Source organism: Platalea leucorodia (assembly GCF_965183815.1).
Source record: "Platalea leucorodia genome assembly, chromosome: Z".
Classification (NCBI taxonomy): Eukaryota; Metazoa; Chordata; class Aves; order Pelecaniformes; family Threskiornithidae; genus Platalea; species Platalea leucorodia.
Genome location: NC_138858.1, coordinates 83,866,309 through 83,891,152, shown reverse-complemented (window position 1 = coordinate 83,891,152; position 24,844 = coordinate 83,866,309). Strand labels below are relative to the sequence as shown.

The 24,844-nt window shown below is 38.9% G+C and overlaps 1 protein-coding gene across 14 annotated transcripts in view; it reads left to right on the top strand.

The window, feature by feature from the left end:
* Window positions 1-24,844, top strand: part of MEF2C (myocyte enhancer factor 2C) — a 141,990-nt gene that overhangs the window by 78,656 nt on the left and 38,490 nt on the right. For 11 of the 14 annotated variants that reach the window (XM_082336537.1, XM_082336533.1, XM_082336530.1 and 8 more), the window contains one exon: window positions 24,653-24,796. The exons of 2 other annotated variants lie outside the window; for them this stretch is intronic. In XM_082336537.1, the coding sequence (XP_082192663.1) occupies window positions 24,653-24,796 (144 nt within the window). The remainder of the gene's footprint in view (window positions 1-24,652; window positions 24,797-24,844) is intronic. One more of the 14 variants, XM_082336535.1, reaches the window with a different exon arrangement.

Below are 24,844 nucleotides of genomic sequence, written 5' to 3'. Positions count from 1 at the left end.
AGAACCTGTGCAAGGTTCCTTCGACACTGAGGAAAAAAAGATTAATTTCATCTTTATGCTAACTTCCAACTGCTGCATGTAAATATCAACAACAATATATTGAGCAGCTGTCATTTAAAATCCTGTGATATAATTACTAGTAGATTTGTAACTCTTTACTTTAAAATGGGGTTACATTTTCTCTCATTACAAAATCCTGTGGCATTTGGTGCACAGTCTTTGGTACAGAAGTAGTGTTTTTACAACTAGAGTTCCAATCTGTCCTTAGAAGTTTGTTAATACATATCTGCTCTATCAGAAAAAACTTACCTTATCAGTTTGTTATTTAACATTATCAGCACAGTTATATAGGACTAGGCAATAATTTTCTTATGGCAATGAGGAAATGGAGAAGAGTAAATGTCAGAGTTTTACAACGGACAAGTATGTGCATTATGCATTTTTTGCATTTATTTAAAAATGAGGCCAGATCCTCTGCTTGTTTCTGTAAAAGAGAAGCGGATGTAACACAGCTTATTTCAGTGATATTTCACTGCCGCAGTACTGTGAGTTATGAGAATCCAGTGCCAAAGCACTGCAAGCCCACTGCTTAGGAGCTCAGAAAAGACATCAGCCTTAGATTGTAGGGGGAATATTTCAGAGTAGGAATACAGGAAAATGTTTTGCATCTTGGCTGCAAATGTAGTTACAACCCTAACCATATCACAGAAATCTGCTGTGGTTCTTCAGCTAACCCATCAGGCCTTTGCTGATTTAAGGTGAAACCTCCTGCCTGTTTTCTCTCTCACTGTCCCTCCTTCCTTGCCACTTCTTTTGTGGCAGAGCATCAGCTACTGTCTCAGCTTTAGCAGACCTCCAGTGAGTTTTTACAAAGTCCTGGTTTTGATTCTGTTTGTTAGATACTGAGTCTAATACGCTGATCCTTGCTCTGTGTGCACATAAATCATTCCTCCACAAATCACTAACCACTTCATCTTTCAGCTCTTTTTAAGCCCCCAATCCATCAATTTCTTTGACCTTGCTACTGTTATTGTCCCTCTTTCTCCAACTGGCTTCTATTCCTCTGCTGATTCAGTGGTCACTACCTTTAACTCAAGTTCTCCTACTAGGGCAGCCCTTTCAAATTCATCCCGTTAAACATATCTTCCGTTTTCTGACCAACATACATCCACCTCCTCAGTTCCCCTCTGCCATACCGCTAATCACTGGTAGAGAAAAAAGAGGAACAACACAAACTTCCTCCATTTTTCTCTTTGGTATCTGAGGTTCTATGTTATCAATGCTGATCACCCACCAAATCTTCTCTGAATTTTGTAAAGTTCACTACTTAGAACTGCTACTTTTCATTCATGCACACACATCTGTCTGATCTTTGCAGCTGTCTTTTATCTTACAAGAAACTTTTCCATGATCTCAGTGTCTTTTCCTTTTCTGAAATATCTTTCTTGCTATCTGCCTTTGGCTCTATCTTTTACTGGCATCTGGCTTCAACTACTCCTTTTTTTCTCTTTTTTCTTTTTTTGCTACACTTCGAAGGAGCTCAGGGTCCTCAACATAGACTTTTACATACAGGAAGATGTCAGCTTCTGCAATACACTGTCATATCCTTCTGCTTCAATGAAACCTTATCCTTGTTTGGCTTCTTACCTATACATTGTCTTACTCTGTGGGTTTTTTTTCACCTGAATATTTATCAAGCGTACTGTGCCCTTTCACTCACCTCTCCACTCACTCTTGCAGTTTTGCTGTATTCTAATGCACACTAACAAGTCCTACCTCAAAGTATTTACAGCCCTATTTCAGACATGGAACAGTAAGAACAGATGGCAAAATAAGGTGATGGTGATACAGTAACATGGTTCTCCATGTAAGACACATCAATCCTGTTTCCATCAAACCATGTTTATACCCTCTTGTACTGTCTTTTGGACCATCTTTTGACCATTTCTGAGGGTCTCCTCATCTTCAACTGATCCTCAGTTTCATCCTTCTTAATCTCTTGCCAATTGCACTCCACAGTACATGCTTCTTTTTCTGTCTTCCTGTCCCTGAGAGTGTCATTAAGTTGTGCTCTCCTTTGTCTCTTGTCTCACCAGCTGCTCCTGCAGTCTGCCTGTTAGGGATCACTTTTCCATTACTCTTGATGCCCCTCCATCCTCTTTTCCCTCTCCCTTCTCACTGAAATTGGGTAAGTTTGGAGAAACTCGCATTGGCTGAACTCTTGCTTTTAGTGATACTGAAAACTTCATCAAGAATTAGCCTGAGCTACTCTAGGAGATTTTAATTATCTTAGGGCTGTTGTGATGGGGTTGCTGGTTGGCCATGGGGAAAAAAAGTAGTTCTAATTTGCAATAATATGTCAGATTTTTAAATAATTTGCAAATTATAGATTCTTTTTTCATAGACAACCAGCACCTGGCATTGTCTTTTTAACTTGTTTTGCATATGTTCATACATCTTCATTGCTCTAGTAACTGCTGATGAATTGACATTTTGCAGAGTATTTTCCCTTCCCCGGTGGACTCCTGTATTTGATGAGGGAGAATGAACTGAACATAGCAAGAGAGATGAGTGCCATTTGCAGCAGCATTTTCCCCCAAGGGGAATAAGTGAGCTTGTGGACATGTGAAATTCTCCCTGCACATTTCACATCCTTTGTGTTTTACAACACATAGAGACATCTTTACAGACCTTAATGTTAAGATGGCAGGGAACAAAGAAACACCAAGCCCTATAGGGTGGTAGAATTCAGAATTTTGCTTTTGTGTATGTGTTATTGCTTGTTGAAAAAGCATTTTGTTCTAAAAAAATGTGTATAATGAAAACATGCGACTAATGACAGATAACAATGAATACTTCCAAGGTTTGTAGAAGAACTAGCTTGAACTGAAAATCCAATCACTTTTCGTATGAACAGCAACAGAGTGTTAATAGGCATGAAATACTACTGAATCTCCTAGAGTCATGTGGGACTTGAGACTTAAAACTTTTTACAGCTTTAGCACATTGGAAGGTTGGAGTTGATGAGGATGGCACTCAGGCCGCAAAAAGTGCATGCGTGTGACATGCTACATGGGCAGTATATTGTGCCTGACAGGAATCCCGCAGTCCTGTTTTGTTGATGGACTTACTGCACATTATCCCATCAGTTCTTACAGGTGTGCTGTGGGTCGTATAGCACATGTAGGATTAGTCACTTGGTGTGGAGGTTCTGAATGAGATGAAGAGGAAAAAAAATTCCTCCTGTCAATTATTTCTAAAGGTCACAGAGCTAATGACTAGCTGGGAGGTTAATTAGATTCTGAAAGCCTCTTCATATCAATTAAGATTCTTATCTGTATATTTGTGCTAAATAAGCCCATATAACTCTCTAAATGTGCTCCTTTTAGGTAAAGTAAGGCAACTGTTGTAGCTTGTTTAATGTAATAAGTATATTTTCTTCTCTTGTTATCATAACATAATACAGCATATAAACAAGCAGTGAAATACACATCAAGTCAGCTCTTCAGCTGTTGAAATCAGGGGAATTATTTCAGCTACCATGGGCTGAAGATCTGGGACAGTATAGAAAGTAAGCCTGTATGTAAGAAAGGTTATTCAGGGTGATCTAAAGACAGTACAGTCTATTGGATACTGCCCTGGACTAGGACTCATGAGACTTGGGTTTTATTAATAGCTTTGCCAAATACTGTTGTGTGACCTTGGACAAGTCACATTTCCTCCTAATGCTTCAGTTTCCCTATCTGTAAAATGGGGATAGAATTATTGATTTCCTTTGTAAATTGGTTGAACACCAGCTTGTTAAAAAAACAGCTACTGTTACCAGTTTCCACAGGCCAGGAGATGATTGGACGGGGTCAACTGGCCAAAGAATTTCCTTTGGATGATGATTTAGGCTTTTTAAATGCTTACTTCTCGTTTCGTTTTAAGTAAATATGAGCCAAACCATTATTGCTAACCTCATGTATGACAAAATCATGGGATTGGTTTCAAGATCTTCAGCATTTTTGTAATATTCCTTTGGTCTTTCTTTGTTTGCCTTCTGAGTTTTGAGCCTTTGGAAAATGTGTTTGTAACCTAATATCCTCGTGTGAGTTTTTTCTGTGTTTTTCCTAACCATGTTTAGTACAAAAAAAACTTGGAGGGGAAAATATCCCATTTTAAAAAATACTAAAAAACTCTCCACTTTATCAATCTTAATTTCATTTCTTCAAGCAGTTAATTTAGAAAAACATCTTTTTTGAACAAAAGCTGATATGCTTACCTAATCTTATTATTCCATCAGTTTGGGCTTTATGTAAATATTAGCTATTACAAGACAACAAGAAAAACTTCAAAGCTGGAAAACTGTGGAAGGCAATCCTATTCTGTCCAAAGTAGTCCCTCAGTGGGACTGTTGTTCCAGTCAGTGAGACTGTCCAAATTAGTCCCTCTACTACATCCAATAGATAGCAATTTATTCCCTTCCTCCCACTTACACACATGAGATTTTTGACTCTTTATCTTTGCATCCACAGGCTATTGTTTAAGGTCTCCTTGATAACTCTGCAGCATCCTGTTGCTGTGCATCTAATTAGACTTTTGATGCTTCACAGCCTAGAAGAAGAAAGGTAGAGGGTCAAATGTTGACACTATTTTTTTTAATATATTTCAAATTAATCCAGTATGTGAAAAATGCAGCTAAGGGAAAGTTGCATAATGAGTTGTTTTGGTTTACTTTCTCTCAAAAAAAAAAAAAAGCTTTCCAATATGATTTATTTGAAACAAAGGTTTGGCTGACATGAAACTTAGTTTGTAATCCTAATGTATCTCAAATGAAAGTGAAGTAGCTTACCTGATAGCTTGTTTTTCCATACCTGGAAGAAGAGAACAGGGACAGAGAAAACTAAAATGAATGCAAAGTTAGTTACTCTGAAGGACATGGTAGAGGAAAAGCTACTTTTAAGCATATTTTGAGGAAGCCCTGGACCTCCTGATTTTTACTTATTGAGGATCAGTTCTTATTATTGGTCATGTCCCCACATTATTTTTTTCTATTCTTTTGTTCTTAGTAATCATTTTAAAAATATTTTAATGACTTAGGAAATGTTTTGGATGGATTGTTGTAAAAATGTTATGATGACAAAGGTGAAAAATATGTGCAGAATATAAATGTGTTTCATAGTTCCTTTCGTTGTCAAACTGGGAACCTAAATCTGTATTTCTTAGAGCAAGGTCTATTTCACAGATCACTGTTTCTTTCTCCAAAACATGATATATCTGGCTGAGAAGCTGGAAAAATCTTACATGTCTGTGTAACATTCTTATAACTTAATAGCTCCAAAGTTTTATCCCAATCTAGTCATTGGAGAATGTTCTTTGTTTTTGTAGTCACTGTTTCACATAGTAACAGCTTGTTGTATTTTGGTCTGTTTGCCAGAGGGTAGGTTTATTTTTAAATCTCTGAACTCTGAATTTTCTTTATTTTTCCAAGATTGGAAGCAGCTGAAACGCCTGGAGTTACAGGTTGAAGGGCTGGCTTCACAATATGAGATGGGAAGCCTCATCCCCTCCCCCTTTTGTGTTTTTCTTTTTTTAAATTTTTCCTAACAAATGTCTCTTAACTGATATTTGTCTAAAAATAGAAAACTGCCTAACTAAAAATAGCTTGGCTCTCAGTCTTGCCAAGGAAAATGGAGAGGAATAGGCGTGGAATAGAAGGCTGAGTAATCCAGCTCTATTCATTCACAGATCCCTTTGAGAATGCAGGCGATGATAAAGTGCCCTCAAAAAACCACAGGCCTGACTTGCTCTCTTCAGACTTCTAGGTGCCAATAAACATTTTAGCCCAAGGATATATTTTTTTTTTTCTCATAGATCGTAAACACTTTCTGAAAGACAAGGCTTTGTTTCACAGAAGTTAACTTACTGTCAAAAATAGCTGACTTTCCTAAGGTCCTTTCTTTTGACTTTCCACATGTTTTTTAATGTATTTTCAGATGAGCAGTGACTGCAATGTTCTGTCAAGAATTACCATGAAATGTCACATATCTAATGTGAATGAATGAAAAAAATAGATGTTTTTCATTGATTTCATACTTAAAATTGTACCCTCAAAACTTCACATATCAATAAGAAAGAAAATTTATTACTCTGATTCTGAGCAGTAAAAGTGAATGAGTAGACAGCTGATTTATTTCACTGAGAAATCAAAACTTTAGCTGCAGAGCACTTCTGCATATATTTAAGTGAAGTTTTTTATTTGTAATTCTTCATTTATCTGAAACTCAAATTTTACCAAGAGGGTGGAGGAGATGAGAATGGCAAGGGGCAAGACCTAATTAACCTAAAAAAAAAAAAACTTGTTGAGAATCCCACAAAGCAGGAGCTTTTCATTTGAAAAGCTGTCACATTAGAGAAAGTCAATCTTGGTTTGTGCTACAGAGGTTTTTATATCACATCACCATTGTGGTATTGCAGTGCGAGGTATCAGTAGTACTAGACAGCAGAAAAGACACCAGGAAGGGTTGAGCATGTTATTTAAAACAGGAATGTTTGTGGTTGTTCTGTATGGAGTTTTTTTGGGTTTTTGTTTTTTTTTTAAATTTGAGTAACCTGGTCAAACACAGCAACAGGGTGTGGAAATGTCAGCACAGTTCACAGGGTTATTTGAGCCTGAGTATTGTTTTGTTCAGTTCCTGTAATGCTGCTTGTGATAAGACTCTGGAGACAAAGGACGATAATTGATGGAAAGGGACTTAAATCACTCCAAAAAGAATCAAGGTCCTTGTATTTGGGTACATCGACTCTTCTGGTCTCCTTCTTCCTTGTAAAGCATTTTGTCTTCTTGCATGTTGGCCCCCTACTGCTCTTTGTAATGGAAGCAGACCACAAGTGATTCCTTTATGCAGCACACAGGGTGTAATTGTGTCTGTGTGGTGTATTAGTAATTACCAAGGCTGAATTCCCGTATTGTATCTTCACTGCAAGCATGGAAAAATAGGACACACTACCGTGCATTACCATTTTCAACCTAGATAGTGAGCTACTTATAGCTATGTTCCAGACACAAAGGCTTTTGTGAGCAAACCCATTTTTCACTTTCATAATTGAGACATCCCTGCTTTGTAAGGTAAATACAAAATGTGGTTATTTACCTGGGTTCTTACACAGTAGTAATAATCACAAGCATAGAAATACCACATCTTCTCTTACCTCACAACTAGCTTTAATGCAAACTACTGACCTTGCCCTCTTTTCCTGCAAAGACTTTTTGTTTTAATGGGCTCCCATAAGCTGTCGACTGTTCTTTGTCAAACCACGGTTGAAGGTTATGCAGCACTGAGTTTCTAGCAAAATCAGCAAGTGATGCACTGTTCTTCATATCCTTACACATGAGCAAAGTTTTTTTTAGTGTATGTTTCCAGATGTGGACCCTTAGCCACTGCCCATAGTTGTATTAGGTAAAAAGAGCCCTATGCTATCAAAAGTCAAAAACCTCTGATAAGTCCACCATTCAGCTTTAATTAGACCCCTGATTTAAAGCCTAGAGTGGTCAATGGGAGTCTTCTGACTAACTTCAAAACTCTCTGGTTACAGTTCCTAGCACAGACACCAATTTCTACGGATTCTGTCACCTTCTGTAGTAAGCAATACTAGAACAGGTCTTATTTTTACAAAGATTCATAGAAGTCCTGTTTCAGACAGTGAAACTATTCATAAGAAGTTGAATGCTCTTGCAAATATCTGCAGAATCATGGCTTCATTTCTGAAGCAGTTCCAGTGTCAGTAAGGGTGGCAGAATTGGGACCTAAGCAGTTCATACCATGAGTAGGATTTATGTATCTATCTATACTGAGAAGTAAAAACATCCACTTCCCTTCCATGCCACAGAGAGTTGGCAATAAGTGAACCCCCTTCCCTGAGTAACAAAGGCACGGTGCAAGAGGAGCTTCATTACCAGAGAGGATGGGTACACAAAAAGTCAATCTAATCCTGGCTTTTTGCCTATTTCACTCCATCTGCTAGGGAGCTGGCATTTTAAACGCTCTGCTCAGGCCAGAGCACCTTACCCTGCTGTTTTGCACTAAGGAAAATGTCTCCATACCTCTCCTCCCATAGACTGCACACGGATAACACTATCTGTTCTTAAGATACTTTCCACAGTTTTCATAGTTCTGGCAAAAGTTCTGTTAAACTTCAAAATATGCTGACTTTTCTTCCTTGTTACAGTAAGAAGGTATAAATTAATTATTTATTTGTGTACTATAAAATTTGTGTCCATCCTTTATGTATTATGTAGCTCATATTGATTATATTCCATTTGCTCTGAATTCAGGGAGGCCTCTATATGTTTGTTTATATAAAAGACAATTGAAATTAATGTAAGTTACCAAATTTGCAGGGCTATAAAACCTCAAACACATATGCTTTATTCTTCCATATTTTTAATAATCACAAGTCTCGCGGTCAGCTGTGAATTAATGTCCATATTCCAGAACTGTTGAAGGTAGTTGAATCTTAAATAGCCGTTGCTCTTTGAATTAAAAAAGAGCCTTTAAAATAGAGTGTCAATCAACATTTTCTTTATGTGGTAATTTATAAATCCACAATTTTAGGTTGTTGTGTTTTCCTTACTTAATTTTGCTGTGAGTGGTTTTATATATGGTTACCAGTTAATGGAGGAGTCAAAACTTCTATTAAAAGAAGTTGCATCGTCTGTGTTCTAAACAGTTCATTAATGCTTTTGCATGATAGACAGTGGTGTTAAAGGGAAAAATCTGTGAAATATTGGATAGGCTTGCACTAAAAAAAATCTCAAACCCATTTATTTATATCATCCTGTGTGATCTATAGACAACTATAATTACATTTTATAGTGCAGAGTTATAAAAATGTGCATGCACTTTACTTTGGGTTGTTAAAGTATACGTTTATTTCTTTGATCAAATGTTACAGCACACAGGCTGTTCAAAGAAAGCAAATTATAGAAGAGTCAATAAGAGTACTTTAAACAACACACAGCTGCTATAGATTGATTCAAAAGAGATCAAAATCTTGACAAAGAAGCAGTTCCTAATGGAGTGTATGGTGTTTAAAGTATATTTAGCTTACTACAATAGAATCATGGCTATAACATGAAAAACATAAAAACACGTAATTTTTCCTTTCATTGTTATAATCCAAGGCTTGGTTATTACACACTTCTAGCATGTTCAAACATATGTCCGTAAAATGGAAGCTTTACACTTTAGTCTCCAGCAGTTACCAGTATGTGCCTTAGCATTTAATCTGTATTTTTGTAACCTATGTGAAAAGAAGCTTACCTTCTCAGATGTAAATTTTCATACAACCCACATATATTGTTTAACTCATGAATAAAAATTCATAATTATGCTCAGTACTTTCCATCCTAGATCTGAAGGTGTTTCAAAGAAGTGACTTAAAATATGGCAACTAAGGTCATTTATCCAAAAGCCTAATCTGGAGGCACATGAACTTTGTGAGAGATCTTATTATTTGATCTTGAAGATTCCTAGGGGCCTGCACTGTGCTTTCTAAGTATTAACCCAATCTGGGCCAAAACGGAGAGTCTTTTCCCAGTTTAAGCCCCAAAGATCTAGGAACTCTCAGTACTCCATGAACAAATTATCCCTGGCAAACAATTCCTAATGCAATGCACAAGCATAGGATCAAGCTTTTCACAAAACAGAATCAGAAAATATTGCTGGTGTTTGTGTGCTATCACAAGAACAGAGACCTCAGTTTAATTCCTTTCTTAAAGGATTCTTTCTGCATTTTATTGGGAGTCTATTCAATGTAAAATGCAAACAGCAGCTCTGCAGCAGAAATCAGATTTCAACAGACTCAAACAAAAATGCTGTAAGGAGCCACAGAGCTCTGTCCCTTATTGAGTTCTGTTTCTCTGACCCAACAAATGTTGCATTTGTTAATGCACAAAAGCAAAATATTACAGGGAAGTGCAGAGGTTTAATCTGTCTAGAACTGTGTAAAGCATGGAAAGCTGGGTAAATCCTTTCCCTTATAGGGAGACAACAGATTTGAGCCCATTCATGTCAAAGAAGAAACAGAACCTGTGTTTCCAGTTTTGTAGCAGGTTTCTAACCACTAGTTGTTATACAGAAAATCTGCAACACCACCCTTTTCTTAAAAGGGAAGACTGACTCTTCCTCAACTCTTTCAAAGATTAGCTGTAGGAGGGGTCAGTATGCCAGAGTTAATGCCTGATTGCCCAGTAGGGCTTTGTGGGTGAAGGCGTCTCTGCAGCCCTGGGTAAGCAGTCTAACTTCTGATGAGGGATAGGATTTCCGAAAGCGCGTTTGCTTGGTCTGGGTCACTCACAACTTCATCACAGACTGCTAGGTTTGGATCCTGTTCTGTAGCACCAAACTCTTCTGGTGCTCTGCATAGGAAGCCTCAGATCCTAACACAGTGTGAATTCCACTCTGGAGGTCAGGTGCCTAAACGGTAAGTATTACCAAATCAAGTTTTCTATGTCCCTAAATGCTTTACGGGACCTATTCTATAGCCCTTTCCTGTCACAAGGCCCTTCCTTGCAGCAAGGGAATGGCAGCAGGGTGTGGACTGCTCTTTATGGTTTCAGTGTAAGCCCAAAGCAATGTGACTAAGAGGGAACACTCCTCGTTGACCATTTTCCTACTCTGTCACTTTAAATAATGCTTCTATTCCAAAGGATGCTTAGAAAGGTGTGCTCTCATTTCTCTGTCCTAGAGATGTCTTCATTTATAGCTTTCAGACTCTGGCAGGTATAGGGGGTTCTGCCTAATTGGTTTCATTAGCAGAACCCTTGAACTGTTAGAATAACTATATTTGACAATTCTGACTTGACCTGCATCAAGGAGTTTGTTTAGTAGGACTAAATTCACCTGATAGTGATGCCCATGAGGGATTCACAACTGTAGCCTGAACAGAAGTAAGATGCTTCTGGGCTTGGACTTGAGGTGAAACACTGGATCCCCAAGGGTTATAGAAACCTCTCTTGTCTCTCCCACAGACTAAATTTTTCATTCCCTTACCATTAAGGAGTCTGAAAAATCCTCCTACTCCTTCTGTACAGTCTTTTTCATGGGAGAAATGTTCTTAATTCCACCTCCTCCTTCATGGAGAGTGATAGAGCAAAAGAGCTGACTAAACTACTGATCTCCATGACCAATTCAGTGGCAGGAATAAAAGAAGTACTCATCCATTCCTGCTACTGCTATTTTATCTAACATACCCCAGGCAGAAACAGGAATCCTGCCAAACTTTGGAATCAATGTAAGTGAGCTTTGCTGCAGTTTATTGGAAAGTTTCATGTTGTTAAGAAACTCCAGGCAAACCTCAGGACTGTGAACCTCTCTGCAGATACTAGGAACAAAATTGTGCACTGCTGAATGGGAGAAACTCTTATATGCTCATTGCTTATATGCCCATTGGCCTCTTCATGGAAAGGATCTTGAAGCATTACTGATTTTCATTGAAATTTTGGAGTTATATGACATTGCTAATATCTTTTGCTACTGTAAGTGCTGTATGAAATCCTGGGCCCATTGAAATTAGTCAGGATCTCTTTGCCAGATCTTTGATTTTAATATATCAATAGTAAGACGCAAAGCCACATGTATTTTGATGTAATCATCTCATCTTCAGTCTTATCCCAGTCTCTGATTTCTTTGGCACAGTCAGCTTCTGATTGATTTTAAAATTGAATTTTCATATTCAAACATAAAATAAATGTTAGAGAACCTCAAGTATTCCCTTATCATTCCATGTAATACTCTTCACCTTTCGTCTAGGTTGTCTTATTGCATTGTAAATGCTATGCAGAGCTTAGGAAAGAGCTCTTGCTACTGTGGCAGCAGGCTGATGGCTGCAAACAGCTTAGAAGATAGCCAAGATAATGGAATAAGTAAATGAACTCGGTTTTCTTGCCATAATAATGTCAATAGGAAATACTACTGTTCCGTCTCTCAGCATAATGGTGTCAGATTCAGTCTGTAGTTGGTCCAAGTAGCTCCAGCACGGCTACATTTTGGGACTGGGAGTAGTGCTTGTGCACCTGTGGATTTCAGCTCCTTGTTAGGTAGGGATCCACTATGGTTCTTCCTTGTATGCAAGCTGAGCGTGTTAGAAAAAAAGTCAGAATGTGACTGACTTCTGAGCATTTTTCTCAGATAGCCAGAAGATTTACCTTTTTCTCAGGAACACAGTCCCCAAAACACTACCTGTGTCCATGTTACAAAACTCTGTGACGTGATAAATCACGAAGGATGTCAGTTCTTTAAAGCAAATATAGTCCTTCAGCCTGTTCTGGGTTTGGGATTCCCAATTAGAAAAGTTCCCTTTCTTATATGTAAGATGGCTCTGTAAGACTCTGACTGAGGCTGGCTGAGGAAACAGCTGTGGTATCTGGAGATGTGAGTACCCCAAAGCTATTTATTGCCTTTCCTCCGTTGGAGGCTACCACCTTCGCAGCAGAGTCAGAGGAAGGGAATGCATGCCCACCCCTTGGCTGCTCCACCTCCGCAGCTCTGGTATGGTGTGAGTAATCTCAGATGGCAGGGCAGAGCAGGCAGCTCTGCACTGTGATTTATACTGCAGTGGCGAGAGCCACCAAAGCTGGTCAGAGCCCACAGCAAAGTCTTCACCAAGTGAGACAGTACTGGTCATGCTCATGTTCACAGCGTCCTTCATTCCCACCTCTACCAAGTCTTGGAAGAAATGAAATAGGCTGAAATTTTGCTCCATTTGTCCACCTCTCCTGCAGATTTAGGGGACCCAAGCAGAAACATCTTTTGTAGCCCACAGAATTCTCTGTGTGGGAATACCATATGATTAAAGGTTTGAAGATTTCAGACAGTAGGGCTTTGGCAGGCCAATATATCAATTCTTCTTTACAAAACTATAATTTTGTCCCAAAAAAGAAATCCAGTTTTACAATGAAAAACCCTAACATTTAAAGTATGTTTTAGCTGCTTCTGGAAGAAGCTGAAATTTTCACAAAAAGACTCTTAGTTTCTGAATTAAGATTTTTTTATTCTTTTCTTTTCTGTTTTACCTTCTCAGCCGCAAATTTTCTAGTATCTCTGTAAACTCTGTCCTCAAGTTCTGGTCAAACTTTTCTGACTAGATCTTGAGTCTGCCGCTGCCACTTCTGCTTTTTCAAGCAGTGATAAGAACTAGAAGCTGCTCTGTTTCTCAAGTTTTCTTCCTTCCCAAACAGAGCACTGAAACTGACCATTATGTTGTTAATTTAACTTAGGTACAAAGGGCAGCATGTAAGCCAGTTTTTTGCAGGTGTATGTGAGGGTCTGTCTGTCTATATTAAATTTAGACTCCTTACTGAGTACATTACAGTTTGCTTTGTTTTTTCCTTCTCATAGCACCCCAGTTACACTGGTAATTACTATCATTCAACTTTTTATAGAGGGAAAAGTGAATTAACAAAGCCCATGCAGGAAGTTAGTAACAGAAGTGGGAGCTAAACTGCAGGTTCTTGGGGTATGCAGTAGCAACTTAACCCTTAGATAATCTTATGTGAAGGGACTAATCTTTTGCCTCCATGACGGTATGATTTGCAGTAATGGAAATTTAGAATTCCCTTGCCTGGAAAGCTTCCTAAATTCTCCAAAATCTTTTCAAAATCTAACCACTTTTTGCTAATTCTGTCATGTATGATTCTTTCATTTTGAGAAGAGTGCTTACTCCTCTCAAGGAAAAAGCAGAGTCACAGGAGCAGTATGACTTTTGAAGAAGTTATGCTCCAGGAAGACAGAGTTGCATGAAGGAACGGCTTTCTAGGATAATTGTGCAGTTCTGGAGTTTCATCCAGCTCCTCCATGCAACTCCTGACTGTACTCTCTCACTCCTTTTTTGGCTAGCATTTAGTTGAGTTATCTGCAAGTTTCAACTTGCAAAGTTCCTGTCTGAGTCTTACCACTCCTGTAGGATTTTCCATGGGAAAACAAAACCCAGTTTCTAGCAGATGACACTTTGGTAAGCAGACAAATGCATATCATAGTCTAGAGATTTTAGCAGCTGTTTAAAGATAGATACAATTTGCACAAATGTTTCTGGTAAATAACAGAACTTATATAAATTGTTGGTCTAACAGAAAAAAACAAAGCCATCTTAAATCAAGTATGAAAGTCTACATCGTTTGAGTCATCTGTTTTCATAGTTATAATCATGGGCCAATTTTTCTTCTCAAATAGTGCTTGCTCACTCTAAACTTAGTGGAGAGACTTCCTTCTCTTTCTCCTTGGTGAAAACTCGACTCTATCAGCAGAACAGTGAGTTAATGGTTATTGCTTTCTGCTATTTAAGGCCTCCATCCTGCAATGAAACAGGAGGCTAGAGTTTCAGAGATCTAACCTCTACTATAATTCACCATTTTTGAAAAATATATTGATTTGGGCATTTTTACCAATGGATAAAACAATTATGGTACTATATAAGTAAAAGGGAATGTTCTTTTTCCTTTAAAAGGAATTGCTATTCAGCAACATTTGCTCATTGTCAAATTGGTACCATTTTTTGTAATACCTTGTAATTTGATCTGCTGTAAAATAAATGTTCAAATTCTGAAAAAAAAAAAAAAAATCTGTTCAGAACATTGATACATTCAAGATTTTTATGGGAGACCTCCAAAGAAAACCCAGGTGCTGAAGGAAGTGGTGTTCTTGTCTCAGTGGGTGGCATTTTCACTGCTGAGTCAGTACTGCACCAGTTCAGTGCTGCTGGAGGTGCTCCATTTCAGATGAAACAGAAAAGCAAAATGTTGTGGTCATCAAAGGCTCCTTGGCCCCATGGTTAAGGATGAAGGTGCTTGCCCCATGGTCTAGGAAAAATTCCATCCCAAGTAACTTACATTGTATGTTACAATTTTATTTGTCTGAGGTACATATCATTTCAGCTCCTGAAAACTTCATTGGCTAGCATAGCTACACAAGTTGACAATACATTCACACCAGAATGGCTGCATTTTAATGATGTGTGAAGCAGTCTTTAAACATATAATTTCAGAATCTCTTTGGGATATTTTAGAACATAGATAATGCTCAAAATATATGCAAAGTATAATTCCTATCAGTTGCCATTCTTTCTGTGATAAGTTTTTGTGACAAAAGGTTCTGTAAAATATATGTGTTACTCTGTATGTTACATTTCTCAGGTATTTTGAATATGGCATTTAGTATTAAAGGTTCCCATTTATATCATGGAAAAACACCAGCTGCCTTTGAAATAGTTAATTGTTTCTGCAGTCATTTATATTAAGCCCTGCATATTTCAAATACTGTATGTTTCAAGAGATAGTAACACTGATGTAACAGACTTGGTAACACCACTGTACATCTAGAATAACTCAACTGGTGTCTTTACAGCTGTTCCAAATCCAGCTACAGATTTACACTAGTGTAAATGAGATCTGACTTCAGTCTTGTATTTGTGTATGTGTCTGACTAAATTAGACACAAATGAAAATGTTGAGGGCAGTGCTCCATCTGGAAGGGCTGGAGTTGGTGGAGAAGGATTATAGATAGATGAACATAAAAAGAAGGAGGGAAATAACAACCTGTTGATGATTACAGTGTTTATTTTTAAGTGGCCTCATATTCCCTAAAGAAGCTCAGATGATTCTGCTGAACTACTGTAGAGTTTATTTTTCCATTCATATACTTTCTGTGTCTGGCAGCAAAACCTAGTACAAATCAAATACACTATGTCTCACCAATATCTTCTTCCATTTTAAATACACTCAATAAAGCTTAGAGAAAACCTGGCCGTTTAAATACTTCATACACTTTTAACGGTTTTGAAAAATCAGTAAAGGATATAATGGACTGATACTGTGCTGTGGCCAACGGGCAAGAGGCAAGTCAGAGATGCATCTGTTCTGGCTTTAGGCCATCTTTGCACTCCTTGGCAGGCCGAGTCTGCTTGCAGAGTGGTGGTGCTCCTGCCAGTGAACTAGTGGAAGCAGCCACAATATAGAAGTTTTGTCTTCATGGAGTTGTTCCACAAATACTGAGCCTTGAGAAATAGTGGAAGTCTATTTTCTGTAAATCCACCTTCCAAGACAGAGGATGGAAAATGAGGTATTTGCCACTAGGCTATGGTGCTAGCCTTCATTCTGCAGGAGAAGGCAGGGCAGCATGCATAAAGGGTGGTAGGAAGAACAGGAAAGCAAGCTGAAGTTTTCTGCCCTCACTGACATCTCCTGTGTTCCCATTACTCAAAAACAGTGCCTGTGACAGGCCTTTCAACCCTCAGCAAGGGGTTATAATCATTGGGGTGCTCAAAGAGCAGTGATAACTATTCCATCCACAAATATCCTGAAAATACCTCTGATCTAAGTAAATAATCTGCTAATTTTGTGCATGAAGAACTGACAGCCAGTCTCTGGAAAGCTGTCAGTTTTTTTTTTAACACAACAGAGCAGAATTTGACTGTCTTTTCAAAGTACAGGTTTAAAAAACAGCTGCACAGAAGTTTCATTTTAACACAGCCTTTGGGTGTAAAGGGTGCATTTGACAGTAGAGTAAATTTTGACTAACATTTAAAAGGAATTTTGTTTGTCCAAGGCTGATTTTTTTTTCTTTTTAAATCTCACATATGTGTAGAGGTGATTTTATCAGAAGCTGTAATCAGAACTAGGTCAGCATTGCATTTATGTCACTAATCTTAACACCTCCAATTAATCTCACTCATGAATTCATTATTTAGAAAATGCCAATCTTGTCTGGAAAAGCACATCCCTTTTTTTATCTCTGCTAATCCAACACACCAGCAATATTAAGCTGGTTTTATACTGCATCATAGCAAGCAGAGGCTGGTCATGCTTATACTTGAAGACTTCTAAAAAATCCCTCTAGACTTGAACAAAAAGGTGCTGAGAAGTGGGCTAGCAGAAGGTGTGTATGCACATATATAAATATATGTATAGATATATATACACATGTATTTATGTATATAGATCTGTAAAGTGCAAATGCTGTGTTCCTGTAGGCTGCAACCACATGAGAGCTGAGAAGTGTGACAGCAGCACGGGTGAAGAAAAAACAAAAAAAACCTAAACCCAAACCGATTGGCTGTCGGGGCCAGGAGCAGAGTCCCCAATCAGCGCTGCGGCCCCAGGGACAGCCATCTATGGCCATGGGGCAGCAGGTGCCGACGCTGACAGGTGCGGATGGCAGGGATGTGTGGCATTGCTGCGGCCGGGATGGGGACCCACTCCCCGCTGGGATGCAGCTGCATCGCGCCAGTCAGCGCCACCGGTCACTTGATGCTCCGCTCCCCCCATGGATTCCCGGCTGGCTGGGCTCGGCGGGTGCTGCCGCCCATCTCCTCTGTCAAGGCCGGGGAAATGCGATCTCTTCCATTGAGGGCTGGCGTAGGAATCCTACGTCAGCTGCCCAGGGGGATTTGTGGGGTTTTCAGACCTTTCGCACTGCGACGACGGATGGGAAAAGCCTGACGGATGAGGATATATCTTTACTTAGAACCTTGGGAATTATTCAGGTCTAAATTCTTTTTAAGAAAACAGTTTACAACTGCCGTGACGGACAGAAGTCTTTTGTGTGTCCCAGGAAATAACTGTGGACATAAGAGGGCATAAGCTTAGTTACGTGCATTAACAGAAATTTTGATACAAAGCTTTAATGCTGGAGTCTTCATGTGCTTTGCTTTTGTTTCTTTCTGAGAAAATCCACAAAGATAGGTGGTTTAGATTACCTGCTATGAGATCTCTGAATCTGACATATCCATCTTCTATTTATACTTAAAGAGCCAAAGTTGCCCTGTGTAATTTAAGTCAATCCTAAATAGAAAGGCACTGGCAAGTGGGTAAGACTGAACATTAAAGAAAGGCATCGTGCTTGGTTTCTTTTAGAGAGTAAACCTCTGCCGTCTCCCCATCTCCAGTCTCACCATCTCTCCAGAGGGGTAACCCAGGCACAGCAGCCAGACGGCAAGGTGTGCTCTCTCATATGGATGCAGGAGGCATACTGCAGAGAAGCAGCAGGAGATGTGGTGAGGCTGACCAGTCTGCTACAGACTGCAAGGTCAGAGCGAACAGACTGCACCTCCGGAGGGCTGTGCATCGCTCTGGCTCAGGGGCTGCACCAGGTGCACTGCCTCACAAAGCTCCCCCATGCCCAAGTTACATAGCACAGCTATGGGGAACAAAGAAGCAAACCCCGCCCTGTCCCAGTGCCCTTTCAAAAAACCACAGATTAATTTGGTTTTACAGAGGTATCACAAAATATTGTAGATATGCCTTGCCACGTGTCAAGAGCATAAGTGGAAGGGAATAGACTGAACACCGTAAGCAGGTAGAAACCTCATGTCCTGATGAGCTTGCAGCATACACGTATAAACATTCATAACACGCTGGTCGATCATTCGTAAGCAAAGAGAAGCAGATGTTACTGGCAAAGGGTGTCGGCATTGTTTGGTTTCACAAGAGGTGTGATTAGAGAAGGTACTTGACGGAGGAGAGAATAATCACTTGGCATGCAAAAATGGGAGGCAAATTCAAGCAGAGGGTTTTGTGTATTGTTGTGAAAAGCACACTTATGTGTATTCATTTGAAGAAGACACACTTACAGGACTAGATAATGGAAATTTTTTTTTTCTTTGAAACTTCGGTGAAAATAAAATAGTAACAAAGAGGTTAACGTGGTTATAGAAGTTCAGCTATTATATAAGCCCTGTAGCTTATTTCAAAAAGACTATAAACCACAAAAGCATTTTATGATTTATACAAAAGAGGTAAGAAATGTTCCATTTTTCTGTGTTACTGGTATACATTTTTTTTTTGTCTGGAGCTTGTTAGATAACAGTGAGTATAATAATGTTTTATCTGATTCTCCTAAACATGCAATTAAAGTACATTAGTACCAGCATACTAGTTTATGTTCATTATTAAATGTAAAAATCTAAGAACTCTACATTAATGGAACATAAAATTTGAGATTTTAGTTACACAGAAGTCAGGGAATTCAGATGGACAGTTCCCATAGCAACCCATCTCTTCCTCTTTGTGTTTTTCATTTCACTAGAACCTTTCATTACTTGATTGCACCATACATTGTATTATGCAATTTCATCATAAAATTTCATCATTATATAACTGTGCAAGAGAAGAGAGTGAAGCTTGTCTTCACTCAACACTTTCTAACTTTAATGTTTCTCTTGCACAGAGAACAAACTGATGCTTAAATGAATCAGGCCCATGATTTAAATATTTTCAGCTTTTTTGGGGTACCTCCATAAATTTGGCCCGGTCCTTTGGAACGGCTATAAATAATAAAGCAGTTGAACACAATAGCATATCATTCCTTTGTAATTGGCTATTGTCTGCCTTGCCACATAGATATGTGGCTCCAGTGAGCAAAACAGAGACCAAACCATTTTTCATTTGTGGCTAAAAGATTTATTCCATCCAGATACAGGAAAGAAAGTGATAATGGAAAATGGAGGGCACTTGTGGTTTTTGTCTTCTGACAGTGGAATATAATTTACCAAATTACAACTCTGTGGATTGTCATGGTCGCGAGTGGGGTTATCAGTTAGAGATCATTGTGGTGGCTTCTAGACAACATAACAGATATGGAAATTTGTAGTAGACCTGTAATTCTGAATTTTTCCATACTGTAAATTTCAATTACAGATGAAGAGACAGTGAGATCTCACTTTTCATTACATGAATGAAGATAGTGATTAACCTTGCAATAGTCAGGTCTGTGTTGCAGAAGATATCAAAATGGAACAGACAGAGTGAGCTGGTCTGAACCTTCTGGGGACCTTATCAACCAACCTGGTCTTTTTAATTTAGAAGCCCCACTGTGAGCATTTTCCAAGCCCAAATATCTGTGGTTTCTCATGCCTTGGAGTGCTGCGGGGAGCAGTTCCACAGCAGATGAACCTACTAAGAAGAAAGGAGATACCCCTCTACAAAGATGAGCAAACTAAAGGATAGGATGAAAAAAAAATGAAATTCTAACCTTCTACATTCTTCCTGTTAAAGAAATGCTAAAACAAGAGGATAATACTGCAGAAACAGAGACTGGATTAGGAAAATGAAAGGCTTTTCTTCCTCAAAAGCCTTCAAATTGCGATGATTTCCATTGCCGTGATAAAATCAGACCTGGCTGGTAGTGCCATATTTTCTTTTGTGCTTTTGTAGTGATGATAAATTTTGCATGAAATGAAAGTAAATAGTTGTTTATACTTCATTTTACAGCAGCCAGTATGTCACTAAGTCAGCACTTCTCCTCCGAGATTTATAGAGCAGGATTTAGGCTAAATTGCTGGCATATGAGATTTCAGCCAAAGGTTGTTTTCCTTTAACCATTTTGTTTTTCAAATGCCTTGGATGATTTTCGGTTATTGGAGTCCAATATAATTACTTGCTTAATTGCTTGGAAGAAGTAGAGCTTCCGTAGTTCAAAAATGGCTTATTTTCTTTAAAAATAACTGAAATCTGGCTTGGGGTTCTCTAGAATGCAATGCACTATACAATTGTGTAATTTTATCCTCTTAAAAATTCCCTGAATAGTCATTAAATCTTTGGAAACTAGCTAATCTCCAGGAGGATGTGATAGGTCTGGCTATTTTCCAGGCTTTGCAAGAGGCTGTGACAGCTTAACATGGTAAGAAAAATGGTTTCTAAATCACTGCAAGACTGGGTCAAAGATTCTAGCCTGCTGAAACCCAGTAGGTCTGCTTAATGACTCCAGTCTTCTCCACGCTTCGCTGAAGTGTCTGCTTTCAAGAGGTGACACAGAGCAGAGGAGAAAAGGGAAAACTGACATAGAGTCCAGAGAGCTTGTGAATAAGGATGGATCAGTTAGTTAGATATTAGTCAGTGCCACTTTTAGTTGTGCTGTACCAATTTGTGTTGTGTTGTGTTGTGTTGAAGCACAACAATAAAGGATGTTTATGAGAGGTGCAATGTGGTAGGTAATGATGTGGAGGAGAGTAAAGTAACAAACAAGGAAATAGAACAGGCAAAACTGTAGTCTGCATGTTCAGAAGCCAGAGATAATGCTAAGATGTTCAGGATCATTGTATTTGTACTGAATACCACTCAGTGCCTTAGTGCAGAGGAGAAGTATGTGACTTTCAGCCTGCTTGCCTCTCCAGAGCAGGACTGTGTACGTGAGTGTGTGTGTTCATGTGCCTGTGCAGTCTATCAGTCTGTTCTGTCTTTTCCCTTGTAACTTCTTCATTTTTTATTCAGTGCCAAGGAAATCTGGCGCAAAGAAAGGGGTCTCACAGACAATGAAATTCCACCAAGTTTCATGACAATTATATGTTCTTGTGCAGAAAAAGAGAACCAGAAATTACTACCAGAAAGACTCCCAGCTGAAGGCAGCATTGCAACATGAGTCCTTACACACAGAAGCAACAAAGAACCAGGAGAAGGATGGGTAGGGCACAAGAGAAGCCCCAAAAAACCCAGCCACAGGAAAGCTTCTCTGGATATTGCACTTTACCCCAAAATGCAATTCACAGGGAACCAGGCATTAGTTCCAGCACTCACAAAGCTAGAAGCTGTGCCTCTGTCTGCAGCACACTTGTGGAAATTTCTGTTGCCTAGCCTTACACCAACTCATTGAAGCATGTTCTTTTTTTTTCTTCTTTTTTTTTGTGGGGAAGGCAGGGAGGATGGGGGTGTGGAGGAAGTGCACTGCATCAGTGAGCTTGATTAGCCATGTCAGCCAAGGTACCAGCCAAACACACTGGATTGATGGGTTTTGCAAGGGAAAGGTTTGCCTCTACTCTTCAGGGCTAAACTTAATTTTGGGTAGAATACCAACATGATTTTACTAAATTTGGTCTTTGCCTTTTCTGGTGAAAACAGAGATTGCTTCTTCTCCACCTGGTCTGGCAGCAACATGCTTTCTAAGGATATGAAAATAAAAATAAATATGAGTGAGAATAAAAACATTGCAATTTTGGGAGGGAATCTGGTCTCTTTTTGGAGACTGCTGCAAGACATTCATTGCAGTACACTGCCTTTCCTCCTCTGAACATCTGAAAGATGACAGTGCATTCCTAAAGCTCCACAAACCATAGAAGTGACTGTTTCACATGAGTGCTAAATAAACAGTTGCAGAGCTTTAGAGCATTGTGAGTGTGCCGAGGACAAGGTGCATCTTCTTTCACCCAGACATGGTGTTCTGAGTGCAGCAGACAAGGATTTGGGAATGGTAGGAAAGGAAAAGATTCAAAGAGGCTGCAAAACATTCCCCCCTCTTGTCTTTTCATCTTGCTCTTCATCTGGGTTGTCTGGTAGGATAACGATTGTGCAGCTCCCTTCCCTTACCTGCGCCCATTCAGTTGCAGCTGTGTTGACCTCTGAGAAAAAAAGAGGTCATTGCCATTTGCAAACAGAGGAGCTGGACTGTCATCTCAAAGCTTGGAGTTGAGGATGCCATCCAATCCACCTCACATCAGCATGATTCCTCAGAGATTCCATGTGAATCAGCAGGACTCCATCAGTGACTCAGATGAGCTCAAGAAAAGGTCCCAGGAGTGCTGATCCGGGTTTCATGTCTGGACAGCTTGATCCACCAGATTTTGAAAACAGAATATTTTATGTATTCAGAGGACAACAGTTTTGTACTTACAAGAAGAGAAGAATGTTAGCTGAGTTTAGTTATTCAGATGTAAAAGGGAAATTTCACTTTTAATATATCATATTGTATCTATTAAATCTATTGAACAACAGCTGATTGCAAAAGCCCTCTTTATAATTGCCTTGTTTCAAGCCAGTAGCAGTAGAAATCATACATGACTATGTCTGTTCTGCTAGTTGAAATTTAAAAGATAAAAGAGAGATAAGAGGGAGTGGAGAATAAGTGTAGAGAATCATTCAGCTTGTTTTAGCTTCTTAAGGTTTGATTCCAATGGATTTATAATTTTGTCTGTGTGTCAGTAGTAGCTCATGGGATTAGACGTGAATTCTGTATAGATACAAAGTTTGAAAAGAAAGATCTACATTGGGCCAGGCTTCCACAGTTGCCTAAATCTGTTTCAGAAGTCCACAACATGAGTTTGGAAGGCTCAGGTCTCAGGGTAGATCGCCATCACTTTGCTGACTTGATGAAAATGCGAGGTTCAGGGAGTGTGTCTGCACAAGGAGAACAGTTTCATAGCTTTTGCAGGAATAAGAGGGCTCTGTTCTTAAGTCTCAGGTAAAATGCAGAAAATGAAGTCTAATTTTTAATAAATAAATACAATAGTACAGAAACAAGGTATCATATTATAATACTTGAGGGGGGTGTTAATGGTGGTAAACTGGGCATTGCCATAAAGAAAATAATTAGGATATGTACTTTTCCAAAAGGAACAAAAAGCTCAGATGAGAGGCAGCCATTCTGAGAAGGCAGAAAGAAACCAGTTAGAGCATCCCACACTAATACACAGCACAAGCATAGCCACTTATTGACACGAGTGCTGTGTAATCTATATGTTGTAACTGAGATTGCTTAACCAGGTTTCAACTCAGAATTAACTGCAAGCTGTCTAATAAAGTAGTAATAGCCAAATGGACTCTTCCAAGAGTTTTTGACTGAGAAATTCTTAAAGCTAAATTTGAGAAATCTTACAAATTTTGACTTTGTGTACTATCGCTTGTAGTTGGGGGGTCCACAAAGACTTACTTCTCATATTCTTTTACCTTAATAAAGCCAATGACTGTTCTTTGGTGATCTGTTGAGGTAGATCAGTTAAAACCTATCTGAGGCCAGGCAATCATTCTGAATCGTTAGCTACTGATCTCATTCTGTTTTTAAGCTTTTTCATCTCTGTTATTTATCTTGGTAATGATGATCATGGTTGTGAGGGTTGTTTGGAGCTGCTGAACCTGAAATTCACTTTTTTTGACTTTTCACTAAGCATCTGTTTTAGCAGTGCTTTTTCCTGTACGTTAAACTTCAGCACTGTGCATTTGTAGCACTGTAACTGGAGTCAATAAAGAGTAAACACCATGTCTAGAAGCTCTTAAGTGGTATTTCACAGCCATATTAGCAACTCTGTCCTCCACCTTGTCCTATCAAAAGCATACACTTAGGAATGGCAGGGCATTGCTATTGTCATACCTTACATCCAATTCAAAGAAAGAATTCAATTTAGGTACTCCTCCTTCTTCTTCTGTGAAGAACATGAATTCCTAAATTTGTTGCACCTTTTTTTTTTTTTTTTTTCATTTCTTCTACCTGTATCTCTCTTTAGAGAAAAGGAAAACACCAGGGTATTCCACTGTAAACAGTATGCATCCTTTGCTTTTAATATTCATTCATTTCAAATGGATAAATGTGTTAAAATAAATTGCATTCTGCATGGGAATCTTAACCCCTTAATGCTGTCAGATATGGTGGGAGGGGGGTACTAGTACAGGCACTTTCTTCAGCTTCATTCTTTATTGATTGATTCCAGTTTCAGAAGAAAGAGGTCTGTATGGTCCTCTTGCCACTTGTAATTGGAGACCTACAGCATCAGTGTGGTGGATCTCTAGTCACTTTCTTTCCTTAAAGCATAATGTAAAACCTTCCACTGCTGGGCAGTTTGTGTTACTGTAATACTGCTGAGTCTTTCTTGCAGCCTGTGTCAAGGATTGAACTTTCCAAATTATGTATTTCAGACGTTGAGAAAGAAAGGACTTAATGGCTGTGACAGTCCAGACCCCGATGCAGACGATTCAGTAGGTCACAGCCCTGAGTCTGAGGACAAGTACAGAAAAATTAATGAAGATATTGATCTAATGATCAGCAGGCAAAGATTATGTGTAAGTACTCTGAGCTCCCTTTCATTTTTTTTACTTTTTGATATTTCT